Source organism: Agelaius tricolor, unplaced genomic scaffold (genome assembly GCF_023055355.1).
Source record: "Agelaius tricolor isolate 1412-34295 unplaced genomic scaffold, bAgeTri1.0.p SCAF_4, whole genome shotgun sequence".
NCBI lineage: Eukaryota > Metazoa > Chordata > Aves > Passeriformes > Icteridae > Agelaius > Agelaius tricolor.
This window is the reverse complement of record NW_027269264.1, coordinates 11248417-11274821: the sequence shown is the minus strand read 5'-3', so window position 1 is coordinate 11274821 and position 26405 is coordinate 11248417. Positions and strand designations below refer to the sequence as shown.

At 41.2% G+C, this 26405-nt stretch overlaps 1 protein-coding gene across 2 annotated transcripts in view; it reads left to right on the top strand.

The window, feature by feature from the left end:
• Positions 1-22965, top strand: part of DGKQ (diacylglycerol kinase theta) — an 89335-nt gene extending 66370 nt beyond the window's left edge. Inside the window, exons 16-23 of one of the 2 annotated variants that reach the window (XM_071424571.1) lie at positions 3049-3200; positions 4562-4710; positions 5306-5487; positions 6954-7054; positions 11238-11384; positions 12565-12676; positions 14065-14217; positions 15360-22965. In XM_071424571.1, the coding sequence (XP_071280672.1) occupies positions 3049-3200; positions 4562-4710; positions 5306-5487; positions 6954-7054; positions 11238-11384; positions 12565-12676; positions 14065-14217; positions 15360-15530 (1167 nt within the window). In that variant the 3' untranslated portion in view covers positions 15531-22965. The remainder of the gene's footprint in view (positions 1-3048; positions 3201-4561; positions 4711-5305; positions 5488-6953; positions 7055-11237; positions 11385-12564; positions 12677-14064; positions 14218-15359) is intronic. The other variant, XR_011678839.1, reaches the window with a different exon arrangement.
• Positions 22966-26405: the final 3440 nt, after the last annotated feature.

Genomic DNA, 26405 nt, shown 5'->3' with positions numbered 1-26405 from the left:
GGCTCTGAAGAGGAAGAAATGGGAAGTGGACAGGAGAGAGGGTAGGGCAGAGTAAAAGCTGGACAAGGAGTGCTGGAAGGGAACAATGTGCTCTGTTACCCCATGGGAGATGCTGTTTCCTTTCAGAGCTGCTCTGCCTTCTGTTACTCATGGGATTTAACGCCATGCAGCACTACAGGCTGGGCAGAGTGGCTGGAAAGCATCCCAGCACAAAAGGGGATGCTGGGGATGCTGGTCAACATCTGGCTGAACATGAGTCAGGAGTGTGCCCAGGTGGCCTTCTTGGCATCCTGGCCTGTATCAGCAGTAGTGTTGCCAGCAGGATCAGGGCAGTGATTGTCCCCCTGTACCCAGCACTGGTGAGGCCACACCTTGTGTGCTGTGTCCAGTTCTGGGCCCCTCACTTCAAAAAGGACATTGATGTGCTGGGGTGTGTCCAGAGAAGGGAACAAGGCTCATGAAAGGACCAGAAAACATGTCTTATGAGAACTAGCTGAAGGAGCTGGGGTTGTTTAGTGTCCTGAAGAGGAGACTCAGGGCTGACCCCATTGCTCTCTAAAACTCCCTGAAGGGAGGGTGCAGTGAGGTGGGGGTCAGTCTCTCCTGCCAGGCCTGCAGTGAGAGGACAAGAGGAAATGGCCTCAATCTGAGACACGGGAGATTCAGATTAGGTATTAGGGGGAAAAAAATACCACTATCAGTGTGGTAAGGCATTGGAATAGGTTGCCCAGGAAAGTCACCATTCCTGCAGGTGTTTAAGAGGCATTTGGATCTGATGGTGATGTGGTTGAGTGGTTTAGGTGTTACAATGGCAGTGCTGGGTGGGTGGTTGGACTTCATGATCCTAAAGTTGTCTTCCAAGCTTGATGATTCTGTGATTATCAAAAGGCTGTTCTAAGTGGGATATGGCAGATGATGGTGCAGGAACTGACAGAGTAACAAGATGGCGTTTGCTTCTGAAAACACCAGATCTCTGCTTACTCTTCCATTAATTCTTGAATGGCTCAAGGAGACGAAATCCACTTGTCTCTTTGGGATGCGTGGATCTTTGAGCTGTTGACTTAATACCTCTTGTGACAGTGGCACATTATGTTCCGTAGACTTCCTTTGCTGCCTACAAATATCCTTTCCATGTGCTTAACAGAAATGAATATATTACCCTTGTTATGTGTTGGGCATGCTTTGAGTAATTGTTTCCCCCTTTCCAATAAGGCCTGAATGTAGAGGCCAAAGGTGTTTTGACTTCAGTTGTCAGTCTAGCATGAAGGTGGTTCCTTTGGAGAGAGCTGTGTGTCCAGCTCTTTATTATCAACCTACTTCTTTTGTCTGCAGTGGAACCTTTCCAGTAAAATAAAGCATGAGGTTCTTTTGGCTGTTTGTCCCCCAAAACAGCCCTTGTTTGGCTCATTTGTTTTTCAAGATAAATTTTCAAACTGAATGTCTTGTAGAATCTGAAGGATGAGTAAAGAAGGAGTCAGTGTGTGCCTGCTTCACCAGCTTTTATACCTTAGTATAAAGTGCTTTTATACCTGCTTAGTGTTCCTCTTCTCAATGTGTTTTCTCTTTATCAAGAGATGAGTCACACTGGATGGCAGAGCACATTTCTCATGCAGTGTTAGAGGAGAAGGATTTTTATATGTTTGTCAGCATCTTGACACATCTGGCAGGGTGTGACTTGCAGAGGATTAGCACCCAGCTCTTCTAAGAACAGAAAATTAGAAGAAATCTCCCAAGTACTGTGAAGACCCAAACAATCATTTGTTTGTAAAGTGCCTAAATCAGGTCACAGGTGTGGGGTGTCTCAATGTTGGACTCCATTTTTCATCCCCACAAATATAACTCATAAATTTGACCCGATTTCTCCGTTGTTCGCCTCAGATCATGGTCTCTGGTGGTTGCTCACAGGCAGCAGCTGAAAGGCTTTCTGGGTGCCGCCTCCTCCCGTCTGTAGCTGTTGGTATCTCTCCACATGCTTGCATGCTGCAGTCATGCTGCTGCCTCACCGACCCCTGAATCATTCTTGTCTAAATTGACTTATATTTAGCACTGTTGTTCTGTTCCCTGAATCCATCCGGTCAGCTGCATGACAAATTGCCGTTCCCTGAATGCTGTCCAATTTGTAAATAACAATTACCACAACTTAGGGACCATGGCAAACATTTCTGTTTAGAGGTGCAGTTGTTGAAATGTCCAGTGGACTTTTCTGTCATGTACCTGCACCCCAGCTTTGTGTCAGGATGGATGAAAGGTGTGCTGGTGATTTCTAATCTTTCTAGAACTAGTTAGAAATAATTTTACAGAACTATTTATGGGCGGACAGGCTGAGTGAGCACTAGTCCCAAGGTGCATCTGTTGGCTGGAAATTTTGACCTCCAGTGAAGCTGCTCCTATGCAGTCCATGGAGTGCCCCAGGAAATCACACTTCTGCCATGTCCAGTGGCTTCCTTTGCAGTTTCTGGAGGCTTTGATGGTCCCTTCAGCAGCAGCTTCAGTAAGTCATAAGATACTGGCACCCCTGAGTAAATCCTCATGATGGAAAAGCTTAGCTTACATATTTTTAAAAGAAGCTTTCAGCTTCTAATTTCATAGGCAGAAGTACACCACCGTCTGCCCCAAACATCTTAATTTTTAAATGCTTTGTCCTTGTAAATTGACATGCATTCTAAGTCAACCACAAAACTAAAGAAAGATTTTTCAGTTGGTTTGGGGAGAAGTTCTTGCTTTTCAGGGAAACTGTTTTAATTGTACAGAACTCTTATCCCTCACACTGTTCTTTGGCCAGGCTGTTTACTGAAAATGCGTAGGAAGGGCTACTTAAAATGCCTTGGGCTCAAATGTGTACTTGGAATCGGTTAAGGAGCCTTAAATTCCTAGGGAAGTAAGATCAGCAGCTAACCTGTCCATTGGCTGGACCTTGAATCTTTTTATTTATAGAATCTGGATTTTTTAGTCGGCATCAAGGAAGCATCAGGTAGTATTTCTGAGACGCAGTATAATTTTCCTGCCTTTTCATGGCATTGACTTACCCTTTTTCTTGTCTTCTTTCAGGCTTCCAAGATACCACAGAATTGTTGCCCACTTCTTGTATTTGTGAATCCAAAAAGTGGTGGTCTAAAAGGCCGGGATCTGCTGTACAGTTTTAGAAAGTTGTTGAACCCACATCAAGTCTTTGAACTAACCAATGGGGGCCCACTGCCTGGGTAAGTCATCCTGGGGTTTTTTTGTTTGGTTTTTTTTTTTTTAATTTACATTGTTCTGTTATTTTTTAAAAGGGTAGACACTTATTTTGAAGATCTAAATTTCTTCTGTTCTGTGCCTGAAGATCAGGGCAGTGGATCATTTCCTTCTGACTGCTCTTACTGTGAGAACATATTTAAACTTTAGGATTATCTAAAGAAAAGAGAATAGAGTAGTTCCTGATGTATATGCTTCTGTCAAATCTAGCACAATCTGGCCCTGGGAAAGTCACATGCACTTTACAGTAGCACATATTTAATAATTATTGAAAATAAATAGATTTTATAAATGAATGGAGATGGAAAGAGAAATGTAACATTTCCTGATGAGGGTGGATTTTTGCTTTTATTTCTTCTGATGTTTCATGGGAACTACCAGGAATGTATAATAAAATTTTCTATTTTGACTCTTGAAACTTGGCCGCAGTTGCAGAATTAACAGGGTTTGCCTGATCACAGCTGCAACATTTCTACAAGGAACAGAACATAATGTGCTTGTAGGAAGACAGGAACTGATGACTTGATTTAATGAACCCCACTTTGTTACAGCTTCATAAAACTGAAAGCTGTAGCCTATTCCTCATTCCTTCACTACTACTTAACAAAGAACTTGTCATGACAAGATCTTCAAAACAAAAGCTTTGTGGGAAAAATGCAGCTTATGTAGGAGACAAGATAAACAAGATACACAAACTAATTTTTCTGTCAGAGCTGTATAATTCTGTTTTCTTTTTAATGCACTTTAAGCTGCAACTTCAGTAACCAGTTCCTTTTGTTTTGGCTTTGGAATCTTTCTGTAGCTTTATGGCAAAATGCTCCCACTTGTTCATTGCTTCTTGTGCAATGGGAAATAACAATTATTTTCCATGATATGTTGCTATGTAGGATGAAAAGCCACAAAAGGTAAGCATCACCAGGAAAACAGTACTATTAAGAAGAAAATGTACTGTGATACCTATGACTAAGTACAAAAACACCACCCATAATCAACATCTCCTCTAGGATTTACAGAGTTACAGATGTTCACATTGAAATTACGACTAGTTAGGTCTCTGTGCCCTTGAAAAAGGAAGTGATTAACCATTTAGTTCTGTCTGTGAAGAATTTTAGAGGAATATGGTTTTTCACTCCTTTTAAAATCATCTTTATCTACAACTTCATATTTTTCTATTAATTTTGCTGAATTTGATCCAGAATCTGATGGTAAAGGGGCATGGGCAGAAATCAAATAATACTGTGTTATTTTAAATAGCATATTGGGACTTTGCATTTCCTATATTCCAATGTAACTTTTCTTTTCTCCTGTGCTTCGCTTCACAATGGAGGTTTCACACGTTCTCCAAAGTGCCCTCCTTCCGAGTGCTGGTGTGCGGAGGGGACGGCACCGTTGGCTGGGTCCTTGGTGCCCTCGAGGAGATCAGGCACAAGCTGGTGTGCTCAGAGCCCTCAGTTGCCATCTTACCTTTAGGAACAGGTGAGAATCACAGCAAGAACAGAAGCTGAGCACAGAAGCCCTCTGGAAGGTTTTATCTTTATCAGTCCGACACAGGACTTGGTTTTGCAGCTGAGATGCCACAAGATTGAGTTCAGGCTGGTGCTGGAAAGTAAACCACAGTATCAGCTTTTCAAGGAAATGACAGTCATGCTTTTATTCTGACAGTCAGAAAAACAGCATCAGGAGAAACAAGCGGCAGGAGTGTTGATATGTGTGTGGGTGAGTGGGCAGGAGTTGGGAGGGCAAATATCCTCCTCCTGACAAACACAGGTGCATCAGCCGTTGCTGTAGACAGCAAACTTACTTGCTTCCTAGCGTCTCAACTCCACAGCAGGTTTTTTTCCTACCACTTTTTGTGAAAATGCTCCAGTGTGTCTGTATGCAGTGGTAAGCACATGTGCAGACACAACACAGCTTAGATTTTTTTTTTTTTTTGGTGCTAGTTAACTCTTTCTTCCAAATGAATGAGTTCTGTGACTTGATTGGAGCACCTTAGTGCAGTGTGATTTGTAAAACCGGGCTGATGCACTGATTGTGAAACAGTCACCTTTTGGTGTTCTTCACTGTTGCCCAGGTAATGACTTGGGGAGAGTCTTGCGCTGGGGAGCTGGCTACAGTGGGGAGGACCCATACTCCATTTTGGTTTCTGTGGATGAGGCAGATGATGTTCTTATGGATCGCTGGACTATCCTTTTGGATGCAGAAGAGCCAGCTGAAGGAGCAGAAAATGGCATTGCAGAACCTGAGCCTCCCAAGGTAAGCTGGGCACTGTTTGGGTGTGATTCTTAGGAACTGTTGCTCTAGTGAAAATCACAAAGAGGATGGGAATTAACATCGTTTAATTTTTACTGCTCACTTGTCTTTGTGCTTGGGCCTTATTGGGGTGTTTCCTGGTGAATACAGCACATGTCTGGACCTAGTGTTTCGGTTCTGGCAGGGCTAGTTGAATGCAGAGCATCTTTTGTTACTGTTTAGCAAAAAGCATCTGATAGAGGATTAATTAAAATATTCACATGGCGATGGTGTTCCTATATGCTTCAGCTGGGAAAAAAAAAAAAAATCTCAAATAAGAAAAGGCTTTGGAAGAAATGCCAAAACATTTGTAAAACTGGAGTGTCAACCAAAAAACATTCCCTTCCCCAAGAGGCACTCTCATCTTTTCTTTCACAGTTTAAGAAATTACTAGGAGTTGCTACCATATACAGGAAGTAAATCCTTCCATCATCTTACTGCTATTGTGTTTCTGTATATGTGCCATCTGTTATTTGCTTTTTTTTTGTTTTGAGTGAAAGTCACTGTCACTTGGTTCATATGAACTTGTTTCTGTTTAGGAAAATATAAATGTTGACTGTAAATGGTGATTTTGGAGCTCTATGTGAATCCTGGTTCTGTCTCTTTTCAGATGAAAGGAAGAAATTGGACAAGGGGCTTGCAAAAAAAAAAAAAAAAGGCAGGAAATCATAACAATGGTAGCAATTGTCCAAGATTTTAGTCTGGACACTGGAAAATCCTAGGCGTTACAAGTCCATTGGAGGATTTAAGATGCTCAGGTTCCAGCTATTTTTCACTTAGTGGAGACAGGGGCTTTTTTTCCCATCTGCTTTTCAAAAGTGAAGGATGGGAGAGTAAGGCCTATGATAAAAGAGTTATGGAATGAACTGGCATGCAGAGAAAGATTTAATGGAAAAAGTGGTCGAAATCTGTAGAAACTTGAGGTTGGCATATAGGGAGCTAGTTAAAACGCAGCTGAGTAGGTGAAGTCAAGTTGTTCATTCATCTGGTGTAAGCTGGTCACCTTCTAAAGTAAGATTGTCTTCCCAATGATATAATATAAATCCATGGCTGATGCCAAAAATAATAGTGGCATTAGTGTTCAGCAGCTTGTGGAGTTATTGCATAGAATTGCTTTGAGAGGTTGAGTTGGTTTTATTTATGCATTTGTTTTTATTTCTGCCTTATTATGCCTGTTACTTTTAATTAAAATATTAAATTTTGAAGTTTCTGATACTTTGGAAATAATGACTAAGCATGTCAACAGTTGTTCATGCAGCTTTATTTTTAGTGCAGTGTTTCTGGAAAATGTTTTCCAGAATCTGTCAAGATGCAAGTGACTTGGAAGAATCATCTGCAAAGCTTGCTTTTGTTGAAAAACTTTGGAATGTCTTTACTTTTCATTTATAAATGTAAGAAGGAAATGATACCTTTTTTTTTCTTTTGGTCAGATTGTACAGATGAACAATTACTGTGGTCTTGGCATTGATGCAGAGTTGAGCTTGGACTTTCATCACGCTAGAGAAGAAGAACCAGGGAAATTTAATAGCAGGTAATCCTGGGGAAACTAGGTATGAAGGTCAATTTTGTGGTATTGCATTACTTCGAACTTATACTGCAAATTATAATCTTAAATGCTACAGGTATCCACTAATATTGCTTGTGGCAGAGCTGGGACAAGGAGGAATTAAGCTAGCCAGGAAGTCATAGACACAAAGTTACTTTGTTTTGTTGGTTTGGGTATGGTTTGGGTTTTTTTCCCTCTACTGAGAGAGCAACAAAGCAGTTTTTGGAAGCCATGTCATTGTTATTCAGTATTTTTAGTTGTCAATAACTGCATTGTTGAGTTTAGTGAAATTTTGAGATAGTGGAAATGTCTCTTGCTCAAAGCCTTTTGCAAGAGTGAAGGCAGTGCTGCTACATGAGCAATAAACACTGTTCAGAAGTGTTCAGAACTTCTACTGTATGTTTTTTTGTTTTGCCTAGTGCTGTTGCAGCACCTGCATGGAAGCATAAAAAACTCTCTATATCTCAAGTGAGAATGATATTAAAAATGTGTTGACGAGATCTTCCTCCTCTCTGGCGTGCACATCAACCAGTAATGGGACTTTTTCTTCTTCCCATAATTGCTGAAATTGATAAGCAAAAGAAATCATGTCTGTGTAATTAATCAGTAATTACTTATAGAAACTGGTTTTGTTTGCTTTCCTCTGTGTTTGTGATTAAATGCCTTCTAAATTGTCTCTTGGTTCTCAGAATTACAACAGCCAGTTACAACTATGCAGTGTTCAAACTGCAACTATTAAAAATATTCTCTGACCAGTTATGAGTGCAATGATGTGTAATCCAACCTGTCTTGTAGTGTTCTGCCTGTCATTACAGGCATTGCTCATGGTGCTTTTCTTAAAAACTGACTAATACAGTTGTTGATGTAAGTACATAAGTTGCTATTAGCCACTGGTTTGCATTTTCAATACTTGACTGAAAGCATCTTAGGTAGTGAAGTCAGGTAATAAGTTTGTGTGCGGCAGTGTCCATTCTAGTAGGAGAAACTTTCCTAGATGGACTTGTGCAGTTAATATAATGTACAAGTTATGTTCATTCTTTCTTCAAAATATACTACTCCATATTTGCAAAGCTGCAGCATTTCAAAATATTGAAATCCTCTTCTTATTGCCACTGCATTTAAGGGATGTACTTTGATTGCTATTGCCCTGTGCGCTTTTCATCCTTGTCTTCATCTCAGTCATTTCCCAGTGTGCAGCATCCATAGTGCAGTGGACAATGTCTTGGTATCATTCTTGCAGAGTGACTTGAAGGACTTGTGGGAAAGAAGAGAATTAATTTTTTTTCCCAAATCTAAAGGGCTATATACTTCTGTAAAGGAAACATGAAATAAGGAATTGAGGTACATTTTTGCGGACGCCAAAAGTTTGTGCATGCTAACAGTGCTGACACATGATATTTACCTTTGACTGCCTGTGAAAATGACTGCTAAAATAGTTGAATTTATGCTTCCCCATCATAAGCAAGTGCACGCTCTTGCCAGTAATATTAGATTCTTTTTTTTTTTTTTTTAATTATTTCTAGTAAATTAACTAAAAGTGGTATCTACTTAATGCAAGATGCCACAGCTGCTGGCAGGCAAGCTCGCTACTCTTGAGTGCAGAACAGGAAGGTTTGGGTTGTGGCAACAGAAATTGCAGGTAGTCCTTGAAATACAGGCTTGAGTGCTCTTCTGAAGCAAGACCTTAAACTGATAAATGTCCCAAAAGCTGTGTGCTCTCTGGCCTCACTCAGAACAGTCTCTTTTTATGCCCTGGACTGCTTATCTTTAGCTAGCAGCTCAAAGTGCAGTGATAACACCCCTGCAGGAATTCAACACTCATCTTGCATTGCGAGGCAGATAAAAATAGTGTCTATTGTGGCAGTGATGGTCTTTGCATTGGTGACTGCCAAACTATATAACCTTTTTACACAGTGTAAAATTTAATGACAGGGCATCTGCCTTCATTCACGGAATCACAGAGTGGGTCAGGTTGGAAGAGATTACAGTGGTCATCTTCTCCAACCTCCCTGCTCAAGCAGGGTCATCCCAGAGCACTTGGCACAGAATTGTATTCCAGATGGTTCTTGAATATCTCCAGTGAGGGAGACTCCACACCCTCTCTGGACAATCTGTTCCAGTGCTCAGTAAGACATTGTAAAGAAAAGTAAAGAAATTGTTCCTCATGTTCAGGTTGAACTTCTGTACATCAGTTTCTGCTCATTGCCTCTTGCCTTTGCTTGTTGCCTGGCTCTGTTTTCTTGATACTGTCCCTTCAGACACTTACAGACATTGGTAAGGTTCCCTCTCTTCTTGAGGCTGAACAGGCCCAACTCCCTCAGCCTTTCCTGGTTAAAGAGATGCTCCAGTCCCTTAATAATCTTTGTTGCCCTTCACTGGAACAATCCAGGAGCTGCATGTCTCTCTTGTACTGAGGAGCCCAAAACTGGACACAGACTGAAGATGTACCTCACCAGGGCTGAGCAGAGGGGTGGGATCATCTCCTTCAACCTGCAGGTTATGCTCTTCCTACTGCACCCAGGATCCAGTTGGCCTCTTGGCCCCCAGGACACATGGACGTGGACAGCTTGTGGTTCAGGACATGGACAGGACACATGGACCAGGACACCCAGGTCCTTCTCCTCAGAGCTGCCTTCCAGCAGATTACCCCCAGCCTGTGCTGGTTCACGGGATTATTTCTCCTAGATGCAGGACTCTCCCTTTGTTCTTTGTTGAATTTCAGATTGTTTCTCTCTGCCCATCTCTCCAGCCTATCAAGGTCTCTCTGAATGGCTGCAGGTCTCTCTGGGGTTATCAACCAGTTCTCCCAGCTTTGTGTTGTCAGTGAACTTGCTGAGGAGGCATCTGGTCTTCATCCAAGTCACTCCCAGGGGGATCCTGGAGCAGTCTTTAGGATTGCATACTGCAGAAGAGATCACATCTTATTTGTACCATCCAAAATGGCAGGAGATTGCCAGGGCAAGCAGTTTCCTAAATGCAAGGTTTGGGAGAATATTTTGCGCAATTTAATGCAAGTTTGTACTTATTTTACAGAGATATGTAACTGTTCTGCAGTTAGGGCACTGTGAAGTATTCTTTCAGTTTCTGAAGGCTTCCTTCTTCATGCAAGAGAAATTAGTACTTCTCGGGGATATTGCAAGTGTTGTGTTTCCTACTGATATTCCAGTATTTTTCAGTTGTATCCAAATTAGACAAAAGCTGTCTTAGCATAGACACATCTTGCATGGAGCAGAAGTGTATGTTAAATGGTTATTACCTGAAGTACCTTTAATTTGGTGCTATTTTAAACTGTTAAGACATAGGACTAATCATTCCCAATGTAATAATTTAAGATAACTGAAAAGTGTCTGAAGATTTGGCTGTAACCTGCATTGGCTGTCTTCCCCACTTTAATGTCTACGGTATTTAGACGTAATGCTAGAGAGATTTTGCAGAGATTAATTCCAACAACAACCATGTACTAGTAGAGTAAAATAATTAAAATTTATGCTTTTTATTTAAAGGTTGCCCTAAAGGCCATGTATCCAAAGGTTTCCATTATAGAAGAAGGTAGTCTGTATGTTTGACCATCTTTTGTTTATGTTATTCTTAAAATATTTTGCCATTTCTAGGGATGCTATAAAAATCTTCCTCATCTTTTTTATTCTAAAATTAGAGATGTTAAAGCTCTGTCACAAGTTGAGATTACTAAACCTGTTTTAAGATTCTGAAGCTAAATATATTTCAAATGAATTAGGAATGTATAAAGCAAAGATTTTCAAATTTTTTTTGCCATAAGTATTGTAGCATTGCTTGAGAAAACAATTTAAAACTGGTCATGATGACCTCTAAGTCTTAGTCAAAAATGTAATCTTCCAGCCCAGGAGTTTACATTTCAAAGAGGCATTGTATTCAGGCAATGCTTCAAGAAGGGACCATTTTTCTGTAATAAAATTTCACAATCTGCACATGACTCAACAGCAGAATCATCCCTTAAGTAAAGGTATGTAGAGTAGCAGTTCATGGTTTGTGCTTTGTTTTTATGCAGTAAAATTAGAAGAATTTGAAATGGGTTTAAATTGAAAAACTCTTTAAATATACCTGCTAGAGGACAATAGTGGTATACATACAGGGAAGAGTGCTATGCTTTGCCTTACCTTTTAGTTACAAGATCCTTGTCTGCTCCTAGGTTTCACAACAAGGGAGTTTATGTGAAGGTTGGGTTGCAGAAGATAAGCCACACTAGAAACCTGCACAAGGATATAAAGCTGCAAGTGGACCAGCACGAGGTGGAGTTACCAAGTATAGAAGGACTCATCTTTATTAATATACCCAGGTAAAAAGAAGAGGAAGGATCCCTTGTGGGCATGCTGGACTGTGTGTGTAGAATTGCTGCTCAGTATTTGAGCATCAAATGCCAAATGGCTAGGTAACAGGATCAATGACAATCAACCTGCACACACTTTCTGACATGCTGGGGACTGGGTACTTAAGCAGTTCCTGCAGTGAAGGCCAGGATTTCACTGTAAGACACTGCCCAGGTCCTACAGGCAACTGGTCAGTATATACATGAAGTGTGTGATGCTACCTGGGTAGCCATGGAAGACCACAGTTCAGATACCTTTACAGGTCTGTGAGTGCTTCCTTGACACCTGCAGGGAGCTAGAGTAACTGTTGTGTAATTCCACAGGAGATCTGGCTTCCTTAGATGTGATGTTGATTGAGGTAGGTTTTTTATTTGCACAAAACCAGCAGGTAATTAATCCTGCCATACTATTATTTTTTCAAGTACTGTCTTGTCTTAAACAACCTGTATCTCTTTGCGTTTCAGTCTGAAAATGTTTTATTCAAATACTCCTTTTTACATGTACACAAATACACATTGCACATGAGAGCTGTGGAGAAGAAAAGATCCCAATTAAGTGATAAGTAGTTCATGTGCCAAAACAATAAGCAAGTGATTTGAGTGGGGAGGGTCAGTACTGCACAAAAAAGCAGATGGTTTAAATTGTCAGAAGCATTTCAAGGGACTGAAGTGCATGAAAATCTGCCTAACTACAGGTGCTTTTGGGTGCTTTTGACCAGGTACAAGAATGAAATCTTGATAATTGTTTTAGCTCTAGTTTCTCTTCAGTAACTTCTGTGAATGTTGTCAAGACCATTAAGAGCTATGTTAAGTTCTTTAGTCTTGAAAATTAAGGGTTAGTTTAGCTGTAACCTGTATTTCCCAGCAATCTAAAACTCTACAGTGTTACCTTCTTCCTATTTACACCTTTGCTTTCCAACTGAAACTATTTACTTCGCTCCTTTTACTACTAAAAGATCTGATAAAAATTCTTCCAGATTTTAGAAAAAGAGCTCCTGCTTTTACAATGCAGGAAAACTGCTCCCTCCAGCTGGTGGGGGAGCAGAGCGTGTAGCTTTTGAAGGCTATGAAACCAGCCACCTTTAGCAGGGCACGAGGGAGCATGCCTGGGGGCACAGCACAGGTGGTCACAGGTGTGCTCTCCACACAGCTGGGGCTCTGGGGCCGACCTCTGGGGCTCTGAAAGTGACAACCGCTTTGAGAAGCCTCGCATCGATGACGGCCTGCTGGAGGTGGTTGGTGTGACTGGCGTCGTGCACATGGTGAGTTGGCATCCCAGTCAGCTCAGGAGAAACATGCATTTTATGGGACAGGCTTATTTCTGTGACAAGCAGCGCATTCCAAGTGCAATTATGCCTCTTTGTTAAGGTTGGATAAGAAGAAGTAATAGGAATTGAAAACTTGTTAAAAATCCATGGGGATTTTTATGCTTCGTGACTTAACTAGACTTTGAACCAAGTAGAGAAACATACATATGTGCATATATATATATTATGCAATATATGTGTATATATAAAATACAAATATATGTCTGTATTATGGAATGCACTGGCTTTCTCGCAACAGGTATCATGGTGTCCAAATGCAATGGTTCATGGGATGAAAACAAGATTTTATTCTAATATTACAAAAACATGCACCCTTCACCTAGTGTATTTGCGAAAAGTCTTGTTGTACCTCATTACAATCACAGTGGAGATTCCATCAAGACAGGTTGCTTTATAATTATCTGCAACAGGCTTTCCAACACATATCACTGAGAATATGATACTTGATGCTCTTGATTTGAATGCTACATCAAGCAGGTGGTATGCTGTTCCTGCAAAGAATATTATGACTCAACTCATGGAATTCTTTTTTAATTCTTTCATGTATTACATATTTTTACAATGATTTGCTATTAGTAATGCACTCCTGTGGGATGGTAGGTTATTTTTGTCTTCATATCTTACCACTGTTTAAAGAAATCTGCTGCTGAAAAAGTATATGTGGTCAGGTAACTAGAGATAACTAATCCATAAAACTGCCAAAAATGGAAACGTGGGTGCTTAAATTTTGTGGAGCTCAATCTTTAGTGTTGGTCAGCTTTATTTTGTAATTTAGATCTTCTAAAATACACTAAAGAGTTGTTTTGGTAGGGATCCTTAAATCTTTTGTGAAAGTAGAAGCAGCTTTGGAGTATAAATGTTAACAAACCTGTGCTTTGGATTTGTGATATTAAGGTTTTTACTCCCACATTTGGAGTTGAGTTTGGAAGAACTCTCTCTGATTAATAAACTGCTTTTAGACTTTGGAATTTCACATGTGCCAAAGTCTGTGTGTATAATTAGGTGTTTTTAGAAGTATTCACTGTGTTATGGAGGGGGTATCCAAAGCAAACAAGACCTTTGTGAGTGTATGCTCCTTGGCCAACCTTTGTATACAAACAGCTTTGCTTTGGGAGTTGTTTTGCCTCCTGCAGCCTGCAGGGGAGTTCTCCTTCCTGGACTTGCTGAAATAATTGATAATTAGTTTTGCCTAAGCAGTTTTTTAGCTGAAACTTAAAATGTCAGGTGAGAATAAAATAATATCCACCCAGTTTAATTGCAGCTAGTATTTGTACTTCTTGTTACTTGGGGTGATTGATATCCTGGCTTTTACTCCTTAACAGGGTCAAGTCCAAGGTGGTTTTCGATCAGGAATCCGCATAGCTCAAGGCTCGTATTTCCGTGTAACGCTCCTAAAGCCAATTCCAGTTCAAGTTGATGGAGAGCCCTGGATTCAGGCCCCTGGCCAGATTATAATTTCTGCTGCAGGACCAAAGGTACTGGGTGTGGGTTTCTCTTAGCAATTTGACTTTGTTCCTGCACTGGATCTTACAGTGTTATCTTGCTTGTCTGTGTTCTCATGATGAACCCTAAAGGAGCTGCTTAGCACTACGTGGTAACTGACACGACAATTTCTAAGAAAAAAAATTTCTAAAGAGCACAGTTTGAAGGCTCTCTCCAGTGGCTCAGATGAGGCTCATGTTTAAAAAAATAGTCCCTGAGCTTTGTCCTAGTGATCCAATTTTTCCTCTGTATTGAGATCTGCAGGTAGTGTTGCTTTTCTTGAAGCAGGGCAGGTATAAAGGCCATGGTAGTAGTGCAGTGTGCGAGGTAGGAATCAGTCTGCTGGAGAAGGGAAGGTCTGTTAGACAGCAGTAGCAAAGGAGAAAAATTAATAAGAGAGGAGCAAGGCCTGTGAAAAAGACTTGGGTAATCAGTGTCTGTTTTTTTCTTGATTATCTCAATGTGTACATAAAAGACAGCATCAGCTCCCTAAGAATTTAACTTCTCTATTGACTTTGAAATTGTGAAATAAACATTTTGCAGTAGGTGACTGTGGTACACACCAGTCTGCACATTTGCTTGCTACCTTAGGGATGCCTTTTCAACTCACAGACATATGCTGCTGTAGGCAAGCTCAAAGGATTTGTAGCTATACTGGGAGGGGTACCAGAACCATTGCCTTGCTGAGAAGTGAAAGAGAGTTTCAGAATATGTTAAAACTTTGTTCTTTTCATGACATGAAGTTTCAGAATATGTTAAAACTTTGTTCTTTTCATGACATGAAGTGGAAGGGTAATGGAAAGTGAGAGAGAGAGCAAACCTAACTTGTACTTCAGTGAAAATCATTTTTTCTTCTTCTACCAGGTTACTGACTAGTTATCTCTATATATGGGTATATATACATATGTGTGTACAGGAATATATATGCACACACATTCATATATATAATGTGCATATGTTTATGTAAAAAAAGCAGTAAATCCTATAGCTTTACAAGGATAGGTGCACCAGATAGTTGTGTAGTCATAAAAAAAAGTTTTTCAGCTTTTTACTTGGTTGTTAGTTCGTTGCCTTAGATCAGCTAATTGATGACTACAGCTATTTTAATACCTTCCTTTAAATTTTTCAATTTTAGGTCCATATGTTGAAAAAATCCAAGCAGAAGCAGAAAAAAACTGGAAGCCTGAAAGAGATGAAGGTGGATAGCACATCAGTCTCCGAAGGAGGACGCAAAGGGGAGACCTGTGTTCATTCCTATGGTAGATACCACCCTGGCCCAGGAAAACCGAGTGCAGACAAGTCGTGAAGAGTGTTGCCTATGAGCGTGCCTTTCATTACATTTTGATAGTACTGGGTTCTTCTTTGTCTTTCAAAGATAGTACCTCATTGTCACAAATAACTATTATGTACCACTTGTCTCATCTGAAATGTTTACTTGGGGTTGCTTTTCTGTAAGCTGTTTCCCAGCCAAACAGATTCCAAGATGCTGAGATTTCTGCATTTGCCTTCACAAAAAATCCTTCCCTCCTCCCAGTTCATTCTTAAAGAAAATCATTCCATAGATATTTTTTTTAATTGTTCTATAACTGAAAATGTGTTCCTTTAAATTAATGCTCACAATAGCATCTTAACCAAAAAAAGGCAAAAGCATGACCTGCTGAGAGCTCCTTAGATCAGTCCAAATAGCACAGTAAAAAGGTATGAAACAGTACAAGTGTAAAGAGAAAAACACAAAACACAGGAGAGATTATTTCTGTAAAAGGATCCCAGTGCACTGGGAAGAGAGAAAGTACTAGAACAGTTGAGTCAAAATATTTCAGAGCATTTACTTCAACAGTATTTGGACAGCATGAATGAAGGGGAAACAGCCTGTAGAGCAATTTTTCAATTGTAGCTTAGTTTCTTGTTATTCAGCCAAAGCCAGTTTTAAAAGGCATTTGAATTTCATCAGCTACAACTCTCAAAATAAAAAGGAACAAGAATACCCAAGGCAATAGTATTTTATACCAATTCTTTTTTATCACTGAAACCATTAACTTTGACACCAGACTCTTCTGTCTTGACTTTACTTGTGTTGTTTCATTTTCATTAATTTGGACTGTTACGTAACAGCAAGCTCAAGAATCATCATTAATTAGGTTAAAAGAAGTACCACTTAGTGTTCAATTAAGTAAATCAGCACAGTCATATATTAGAGCTGAACTGATGTGCAACATAGCTTAACTGAGGAGCCTTAGCATCTAGGCTTCAAATAACTGGGAATGCGAGAGTCATCATGAAAATTCACTTACCTCGCTAAGCTTCTCAAGTCTTTGAGGGTGTTACTAGGTGTGGGCCCAGGGACACACTGACTGTCTTTTCTCACTTGGATAAGTGTGTGCTCTTCAGAGGCTGTTTCTTCATCAGTTCCTGTGAGGTGAAGATCACCTCTCTGTGTTTACCCATCTGCTGAAGCTGTGGCGATCCAGTACTTTTACAGCTTTGTGCTGGAGCAGCCACACACCTGCCATACACCATCCAGATCTGCTATCCATGGCTATAGTCATGTTGTTCCTCACTCACATCTCTGCTCTCTCATCTCACTGTGGTTCCCCAGGAACTGAACCTTTCACTGTTGGTCAACATCATACACAAAGGGCTCTGAGCCACTTGTGGGCAGGGGGTGGGGCCTGCAAGATTTTGCCACTTCTGTGCATCTGCTGCTTGGAGCTGCTTAAGCCGTGTTGGCTAGAGCCTACTTAGCCATATGGTGGGCTTACCTGTCCTCTGTTGCACAGTAATAACTATTTCAGCTGTGGGTGGCATGAATTCATCACTTGAGTGTTAGCCTTTAGAGTATACCTCTTGCCAGTCTGTCTAGGAAAACATCTCTAGCTGCTTTGGGGGACTTAAGTCTAACTTTGAAATACACAAAAGCTGTTTTGAGATGGAGCCAGTTACATGCTGATGCAGTTCTTGCTGGGTCTCATTGATGAGTCTGTACTCCTAGCACCGTGACAGCTTCAGCAACAGCTGACCATTACATGTGCTTTCTACTTTCTGGTCGTGCTACAACGAGGGTGTGAATGTCATCTATAGCAACAGAATGATGCAGCTAAAGCTAGAAAGAGAGACAAAACAGCTATGGAAAAAAGGCAGATGCCTGTAGCTTCTCCTTTCAATCTAGGGATTCCTTCTCAGTTTTCTGGTAGAGATGGAATTGGAGGAACGACTTCTGTTTTCAGTGAAACCTTTTCTTAATTGTTTAAATTCTTAATTTATATTTGGGGATGTTCTTCAGGTCCCACAGTGTGGACTAAAACTTCGCTTTCATTCAACATGAAAACTGGACTCCTGCTGTGAAGGGAATAGTTTGCATAGTACAGAGCTAAAAGCCTTGTCTTCCTGATCATTAAACACAGGGTTGTCTTCTTTAGAACCTGGGCATGAGGGGTCAGCTGGACCTCTTCTGGCATCCTGGTACCAGCATTACAAGTAGGGAGGACCAAGTATTGTATTTCAGGATGTGCACTGTCTGATTGAAGCTCACAAATTAGAGAGGAAATCTGGAACAGGCTGCTGCTTCATAATTGTCCAGAAAGAGAGAGAAACTGCTTGGTATCCTTGGGACAGCAGAAAGAATGCATGGTCTGCTTTCCAGCTGCTGACTCAGTAATGGAAGCTGGGCTTTTTGTTACAGAAAACGTGCATAAATTTTAAGATTTCTGGTACTGACTGTCTTCTGCAGCCCAAATAAATAAGGCTGTCTTACTATTTTTCCAGGCATATATAATCCTGCATCATGTATCTGACAGTGTTCAAGTTCTTGGCTTGTTAAGGACCTGTCTGTCTCTCCTTTTGCTCTGTATCTGTTATCTGAAATAACATGAAACTCACAAGTCACAATATTTTAATCAGAGGGCCCCTTGCTGCGGCATATTCCTTGTGACAATTTCCCATCCCTGGAACTCTGTAAAAGCCTGTTTTGGGATGGCATCATGGTAGCAAGGTGACTCTGAAGTATGAGTGTAACCTCTTCCTAGCTTCCAGAGGGCGTCCTGGTAGAGGACAAGAAGGCTTTGAGTTTTGTTCCCTTTTCTTTTTTTCCCAGAAACCAACTGCCATGTATTTGAGTAGATAAGTGCCACACTGGAATGAAAACATAGCTTAAGAAAAACACTTGGTATAGCCTCTGTGCATCAAAAATGATGCTTAATGTGTTTTGATGGCAAAACAGATTCAGTTGAGACAGGAAACTTCCTGTAAAGCTTTTAAAAGGAGAAACTCGCTCATTAACCCCTCTATTAAGATGTTCTAGTTTCAGGTTCTGTAAAGGCCATTATATCAAGAATATGTGTATGTGTGTGTGTACTTTTTTCTCACATTTTCATTGCATATGGTGTCTGAGAAGGCCTAGTATTTTCTTCCATGGTATGCAAGGCCTGCATGAAGGGAGGGGGTAAACTCTTCACAGTTAATATGAAACATTTAGACATAGCCTTTCCACTGAAGATAACAATGCAGTATAATTTATGTGACAGTGGGCAGATAGATGATTCTCCACACTGTCTGTTTGAGTAGTATTGTGAGAGAGCCTAGTGGTCACATGGCCAAGTACTTCAAATAATGCAGCAACATAAGTGTAGGGGAAGAGGCTCAGTTCTGTCAAGACAGGTGTTAAATAACATCAGGGACACTGGACTAGGAGCTGTAACTGTGGACAGTGAAGAGATGCAGGCTCTTTGCTATCCGGAGCACACTCCTTCATCCTCTCTCCACTGCCTTTTTACCTTGCCTATAAACCATGGCAGGCACTAACAGCACAATTAGCATCTCTCCTGCTGAGGTACACTCTTCTGACCTTTTACTAGTGTCCTACTTAGGCATTGCCAGCACTGGGAAGAGAAAGGTCCTAAAAACCCTGGTTCCTTTCAGATACCACAATGTTGCAGAGTAGTGCAGGTGGTCAGTTGGTTAAAATCTATTTTGATGGATAAACACATTACCTCTGCCTTGAATTAGTAGAACTAAAATTCAAAAGCTCATCCCTGAGATACGGGTGCTACTTCAGAAAATTTGCTGCTTTTTTCCCCCCATGGCTTTTACCCTTGATTTGTACAGTTTAAATTGTTGGTGTTTTCACTGCATTGAGTTTTAGATGAAAGAGTTATTTTGCCAAAAACCTTTTGTTTATGTATGTGTACATACATGTGTGTACATACCTGTGTGTACATACATGTGCACACACCCTTTAAGACTACGCCTTATTGTATTTCCTTCCACAGTGCCTAATTATACAGCTTTTGCCCTGTTACATTCTGATAGCACTCACTTGTGGAGCTTCCTTTCACCAGTTTTGGACATCAGGCAGGACTTGTACTTTCCAACACGACATGATGGCAATATAGTGAAAGCACAACTATGTTTAGAGTACAGTTTCTGCATTTATGCAGTTTGAGCTCTGCTTGCTCTTTCTAGATTTAGTCAAGTATCTGTGTGTCTAAAACCAGTGGCAATGGCTATTGTAGCATTTTAAGAACTAGGAAGAAGCTGTCACTGCAAGACTTACCTAAGGAACAAAACTAAATGAACTGTTATAGACAATTGTTGTTAATCCTCATGGTTACCCTCTTACAAATATTGTATTGATTTAATGTCTTTAGAGCAAATATTGTACTTGATCTGAATGTCAGCTGTTTCAAATTGCTCAGCATTTATGCATGCATGTGATTTTGTAGCAGTCTGTTGTCATATAAATGTCATTATCAAATGAAACCTCTTTTTGTGGGAGGAGAAGGTAAGAGGAGCTGTTGCGACACTTAAAAAGGGCTTACGTTGAAGACACAACAGATTTGTTGCATATGTATTTAATAATGTACTGACTGTAGGTATGCTCTGTCTTGCACAGTCTCCAGTCCATATTCCAGCACCAGTACTGGGGGCTCATTAGACTTTTGCACTGGCAGTAGATACTTTTTCAGTCTGCACCCCATAAGTCTTCCTTACCACCTTCAAAGTGACTGTACATCTTCCTGTTTCTGCCAGGCTGCCCTCCTGCCCTTTGGACCTAGTTCTGTACCAAAACTGGTAATGAAGGTATGAGCATGTGCTGGTGAATGTGTGTGGAGAGTCGGGGAATGGAGTTCCTGCTCTGAAGGCTGCTCTGTCAGTTTGGCTTAGACTATTCTTTAATTTCTACTTCAGCTTCTACTTTAGCCATTTAACAGCTGTGCAGCAAAGATTTGGCAACTACTGAATTGCCTTGGATTCACCGGTGACAACGTTGCCTCATTTTCAGGCTTCAATTTTATATGCATCAGAATATGTATAACTTCATTATACTTTTTGCACTTAACAGAAAATACAGGTTAGATAGGCTTAGAGTGTGGCAAAATTGCAATGTTTGTACTTTCTTTGTAAATATGGGGATGATTCTACAGATAAAAAGATGCACTTTCAGATAACAATGAGAACAAGTTTGTAGAATACAATTGTTTAGGAGTTTCTCCAGCTGCAGTGTTCCTGATCCCCATCTATGTCTAACACTGTGTTCTCCTTGAAAGCCTGCTTGGGGATAGAGATGGCTTCTCACATTGCAGAATGTATTTATAGCTGACTGACTGAACGTTTGTGTATGTTTTTGAGCAAATTTGCTGCTATTCTAAGTTTTCAGTTTTACTAGACTGCTTCTATAATGCGTAAAATAATGTTCAAGTTTTATTTATAATGTCAACACTTACTGATTTGACACTTAGTTTCAGGAGACATCCATCCCAAAGCCTTCATTCCTTTTGCTATTTAATATTTTTGTTTTGTTGTGGTTTCTTTTTTAGCAGTGTAGGCATTGTATGTGTGGAGTGCAGTGAAATGAATGCAAATTATTAACCTTAACCTGCAGTTAGAGTGGCAGTTTCAATGTTTACAGGACAGAGACTATTGATTGTAAACCCATAAATGTCCACTGAAAGGGTGCACTCTGTGTGTTTGGGAAGCACTGTTTCTGCTTACCGTGGTAATTAATGGAATAGTTGCCTTCTGGTTTTAGAGTCCTGGTTATGTTGCTTTGGAGAGATTTCAGTGTGGGTTATGGCTTCTCTGCCATGGACTCACAGGACAGAATTTGTACTGATACAAGTGTGTTATATTGAACATGTTTTCTGAAAGAGTGACTTTATTTTTTGTGAAGATAATTTATGAAAAGGTTTTATAGCAGATCAGTGCTGAAAAAGTTGAAGTCTTGAAATAAATGTTTGTAGATATTAAAGATCTATCCCAAAACAAAGTATTTTTTAATAGGGCAGTGTTACTGGTGTTGTTATCCCTCTGAGCTCTCCTGGCAGCATACCCATTTACCATGTCACTCTGCACTGGTCAAGTGTGCTATTTTGGGGACAACCTGATTTCAGAAGATATGGCTTCATTTATATTGTGCATATGCCCTATTACACCTCTGGCAGCAACTCCCCATATAAACATCAGCCATACAAGGCAGAGCTTCTCCCCATACAGATCACTGCAGGTTGAAGAGCAGAGAGCCTGCCCTTGTGCTTGACTGCAGAAAGGTTGTAAGTCTGGTGACTGCCTGGCACTTACAGTCTCTCTCTCACCGCCACAGAGTGTGCCACACAAGCTCTTTTGCTTTCTGAAGGCAGGCAGGCAGGCACAAATCAAGAGTGCCCGAGTCAAACTGCTAATACCTTGTCTCACCATGGCATCCATTTCTTAGTGCTGCTTATCTTGCCAAACTGGGTAGCAAGAGGTGCTTGAAGTATTACTGAGTATTTATTGTGTAATTTTTGGGTGCTTATAAAGCCTTCACTGCTATTTTAAAGCAAAATTTGGGGATCTGTAACATAGCAATAGCTGTATAACTCTAGCATTCCAAACATGCCCAAAGCAAGTTATCTTTGTGATAGTTTAGTTAGCAATGGTGTAGCTAGCAGCAATCAGTATCTTAAAGCTACAAGTTCTGAATATTGGAAGACAACATCTCTGTTTTGAATGCAAAGCATTAGAGTTTGTAATTCACTATAGATTTCAGTGTCTTTCCTAGTTTAAAATGACTTAATTCTTCTCAAACTATAACTTAACTATTGCTTAAATAACTGTTTTTCACTTCTGGTAATTTAAATCATCTAATTTACACAGTTGTATGAATGCTGTTTTATTACCAAGATACTCTTAAGGTGTCTCATAGCATTTCTTGTGAATGTTCTAATACATCAGTAATAAATAATCCTGACCCAATAAACTAATCTAAGCTGACAAGTTATTGTCTAGTGCTTATTCTTTGTGCACCTGCCTAATTCTCAGAAAAAAAAAACCAGCCTAAGTATAAGCATTAAAGTGGTTGAAAACAGTTTCCACACTGTGCCTCAAACCAGTAATGTGTCATCACACATTTACTTGTGGATTGGTCTCAAAAACTAGCTTTTAATGATGTAACTTGTTTCTCAATGTCTGCCTTGCAAATGAGACACATCACTATATTGTGGTAACTTGTCTACAAAAAACATACCTGGTGTACTAATAGATTTAAAAAAAAAATTATAAAATATGGACTTTTCTCTTTTATTTAAACATCTGTTCATCCTTGGGTTCTGTTCTTAGAACAATTCTGTGTATATTTTGCAATACATGTTTTGTGTTTGACTGTACATTTTGCACCAATATGATATATTGTATTCTAAGTATTATTTACAAACTCCAGAGATCTGTAACTAGAATTCGCTGTGAACAAATACAACCTCTCTTCTACCCTGGATGCTTGTGGAGTAGTTATGCTTTAAAAATAGCGGAATACACTTCTGCAGAAACAAACATACTTTATCTCAGCTGGGCACTGCTTATAGGAATTTTGTAGCCTTGCTGTTTGAGATTGGGTCATGCCCTGTGAAAGGATGGCTGCGTTCTAACAGTGTGATTTCAAGTGTTTTCATTTGTGAGACGACATCCAAGTTTGATCCCTGCAACATTCAAGCACCTCTAGAACCTTTATTTCTGTGGTTAGCACTGTAATTGGTAAAGTCTATGTGATAGCACCGGTTTACTTTAATGCACACAGTTTACTTTAATGATGATCCAGATTTTCCAAGGTATTTTCGTACCATTCCTTGTTCTGTTTGCCCTTCTCTAGAAACACATGACCTGGTTTTCAGGCTGTGGGTAACAGGCCCACACATAGCCTTGAGCTTGGCTCAGGTGAACAGTGGTGGACCTGGCCTGCACAACTCAAGGGCCAGACCTCATGGACCTTGGCTTGGAGGGACTCACCTGGGGCAAGTGGAAGGACTGTCCAGTGAGCCAGGCCCAGGTGGAAACTCTGCCCCACTGTGGGTGCACAGCTCACCCCTCCTCAGGGGTTAGGGTCTGCTTTTCATGGTTTGGGATGGTGGGGGGGTCACTCAGCTGGACACCTCCACTTGAGGTGTTCCTGCTGCAGTAACCTTGCCTCTGGCAATGAGCAATTGGTTCTCCCTGCTCTGTTCAACAACTGACTGCAGAACTGAGGAGGCCTTGGTTATGTCCCAACACCTCTGGAAAAACCTTACTGTTCCTTGCTGGACTGCAAATCAACGAGCTCTGATGCAGCTACAATTACATTTAAATCCATACATGGAAAAACCTCTGTTTGGGGCTACAGTTCTGGGAAAAGAGTGGAAACAAACAAAACACTGACCTTCATACAGAGAAAAGAAAAGAACAAACCACAAAACATCCAAACCTGAAATTATTCTTACCCCTGCCCTCCTCTGGGCTGAGAGAACTGCAAGAGGAATAGACAGCTACCAGCAGTCCCTCCCTGCCCATACAGGGTTGTGCCTTGCAATCTGGCTATGCTGCTTTCTCATCAAGGGGAACTGGTGTCTGAGAATGGGAAAGATGGGTTGGACCATGATAAATTCCAGTTTAACTTCAGTGTGGATTTAGCCACCAGTTAGATAATACTCTTTGAAGCACAGCTAAAAAAAGAAAAACATTTAAGTAAATAATTAAGTCAGAAGGAAATTAGGTTTAAGGGCTAATGGAATAATTTTGGACATCAAATTGATAATCAGATGACAGCTTTAAGCCCTATAAAAGATGCTCCCTTGTTGTGAACAACCGTTGTAGTGCGTTCTTATATTTTGTAATACTTTGAAGTAGTTTGTTTTGTATTCCCATATTTTTCCCAAATGGTTTATCCCAGACTGTACCCCCCCCCTTCCTTTTACTTGTGTTATCCCTTTCCCGGGATGAAATCATCCCCAAAACTCCCACCCTGGCTCTCTGCCAGTCACCTCGACATCCCAGCCCCCTATCCAGAAGTTTCGGTCCAAGTTATCGAGTGATTAGCCAGAGGCCAGGGGTCAGCCCCCCAAGTCCTGCCCCATATGCTGTTTTGTATGTCTGTCCCCCCAGCACCCATCCCCCAGAGATACCTATTGGTCAGTAGGATGTTATCTACTTTGGTTTCCTCCCCCCTTTAAATGTGACCTCCGGACATCCCCCGGGGCTCTCGGCAGGAAGCCCCCTGAGGTACAGGAGCTCCTTCGGGACTCCTTAATAAACCTTGGAATATCCCCTGCTGGGAGCCGGCCCCTTTCTCTTCTACCGATGTCTCTGCCGTCTCTGCTGCAGCGAAGGCAACCAGCCTGAGTGCCCTCAGCACCCTCGGGGCACAGAGAGTGTCTCCCCGCAGTCGGCCGTGTTGGGGCTGCACCCCCCATTCTCTGCTGACCCGGGTAAGGCCCAGGGACATTGAGAGGCCTGCAGAGAGACTGAGACAAACAACTGTAGCACCTGTGATCCCTCCTGCCGGGGCTGAATAACCAAATGCTGGAACATGCACAAGTGGTGGCGTCACCATCTTGAAAACAAATCCATACAGACAGAGCAGTGCCTGTGCAGGTGCCTACCTACAGGCAAGCAGCCTTGACATGAGTAACACAAATGGATCAAACCGTTCCTCCTCATCAACTAATAAGGCTCAGAATTCACTCTTGAACAAATCTCTATCCATCACAATTTGCCCAGACTTCTCTTGTAGCTGGCACCATACTATATTGGTCTATCCAGGAAACCAAGAAATCCTGCCTAAGAGTCTACTAGGGAATTACAGAAAGAGAGAGAGATAGGAAAACCAAGAGCAACACAATGGTTATAGACAGGTTATAGAACATCACCAGAGATGAGGCACAGAGTCTGCAGAGACAAGTGCTCTGACCAGAAGCCTGGTGACTTAATGCAGGGCCCTTGTAATCGGGGGCAGAGACAGCGGCAGGGTAGGCATCAGAAAATGTGCACAGTGAAATTGCACATAGACATCACCTCACTCTACACCAGAAAGTGAGGAAGGGACAACCTCTGTCAATTTCAGGGCTTCCCTCAGCCAACCTGTGCTGTTAATCAGTGATCCTTTACCACAATTAGCCACTCTAACAAACCAGCACAGGCACCTCTCCTGGACCAGTGCCCTCAAGTCTGTGCCAGAAAACTAGAAGGCTGCTGTCAGTCCAGGATTTCTGGGGATGTTGCTCACAACCCCACTCATTTGCACACTGTTTTGGCTCAAAGAAGCTTTCCCTCCTGCAATTTCCAAAGCACAAGCAGTTCAGAAGGCACAAAACATTCCCAGCAGCAAGGACATGTCGATCTTGCCAACCCTGCTTCAAACTGCCTAAGTGGAAACAAATTAATCCAGTCACATGGTCTCTACACAGCCTTGCATTGAAGGTCTTGCTCCCATATTTTTCTGTCACACAGGAATGGCTTGGTGTCCTCTGATGCAGCAGCCTCCCCAGCAAAACATGGAGCAGAGCTGATAGCAAGTCTTCTATGACTGACTCTCAATCTCATAAGCCACAGTCCCCACAGGCAACCCCCAACATCTCCAGTCCAGAAAAAACTCAGGGAGGCTGAGATCACCATCTGACAGAGTTTCAGCATGTCTGCAACAAAGGTGTGGAAATTATACTCATCTAGGACATGCCAGAATTGAAGACACTCCATCACAACTGCTGCAAGAAAGGAGACTGCTTCAGTTGACTGGGTGGCACATTTTTTTCTGCACTCTCCCACTTCAGCTTCCCAGTCTTTGGCCCCTGCTGGCACCTCCTCCTCCTCATCAGCCATTCCCACCACAAGACCTGTTGTCACTCCTGTATTACTGCTGTCTACAATGGCTTGCCATATTTGTTCTCCTCTAGAAACATTTAACACC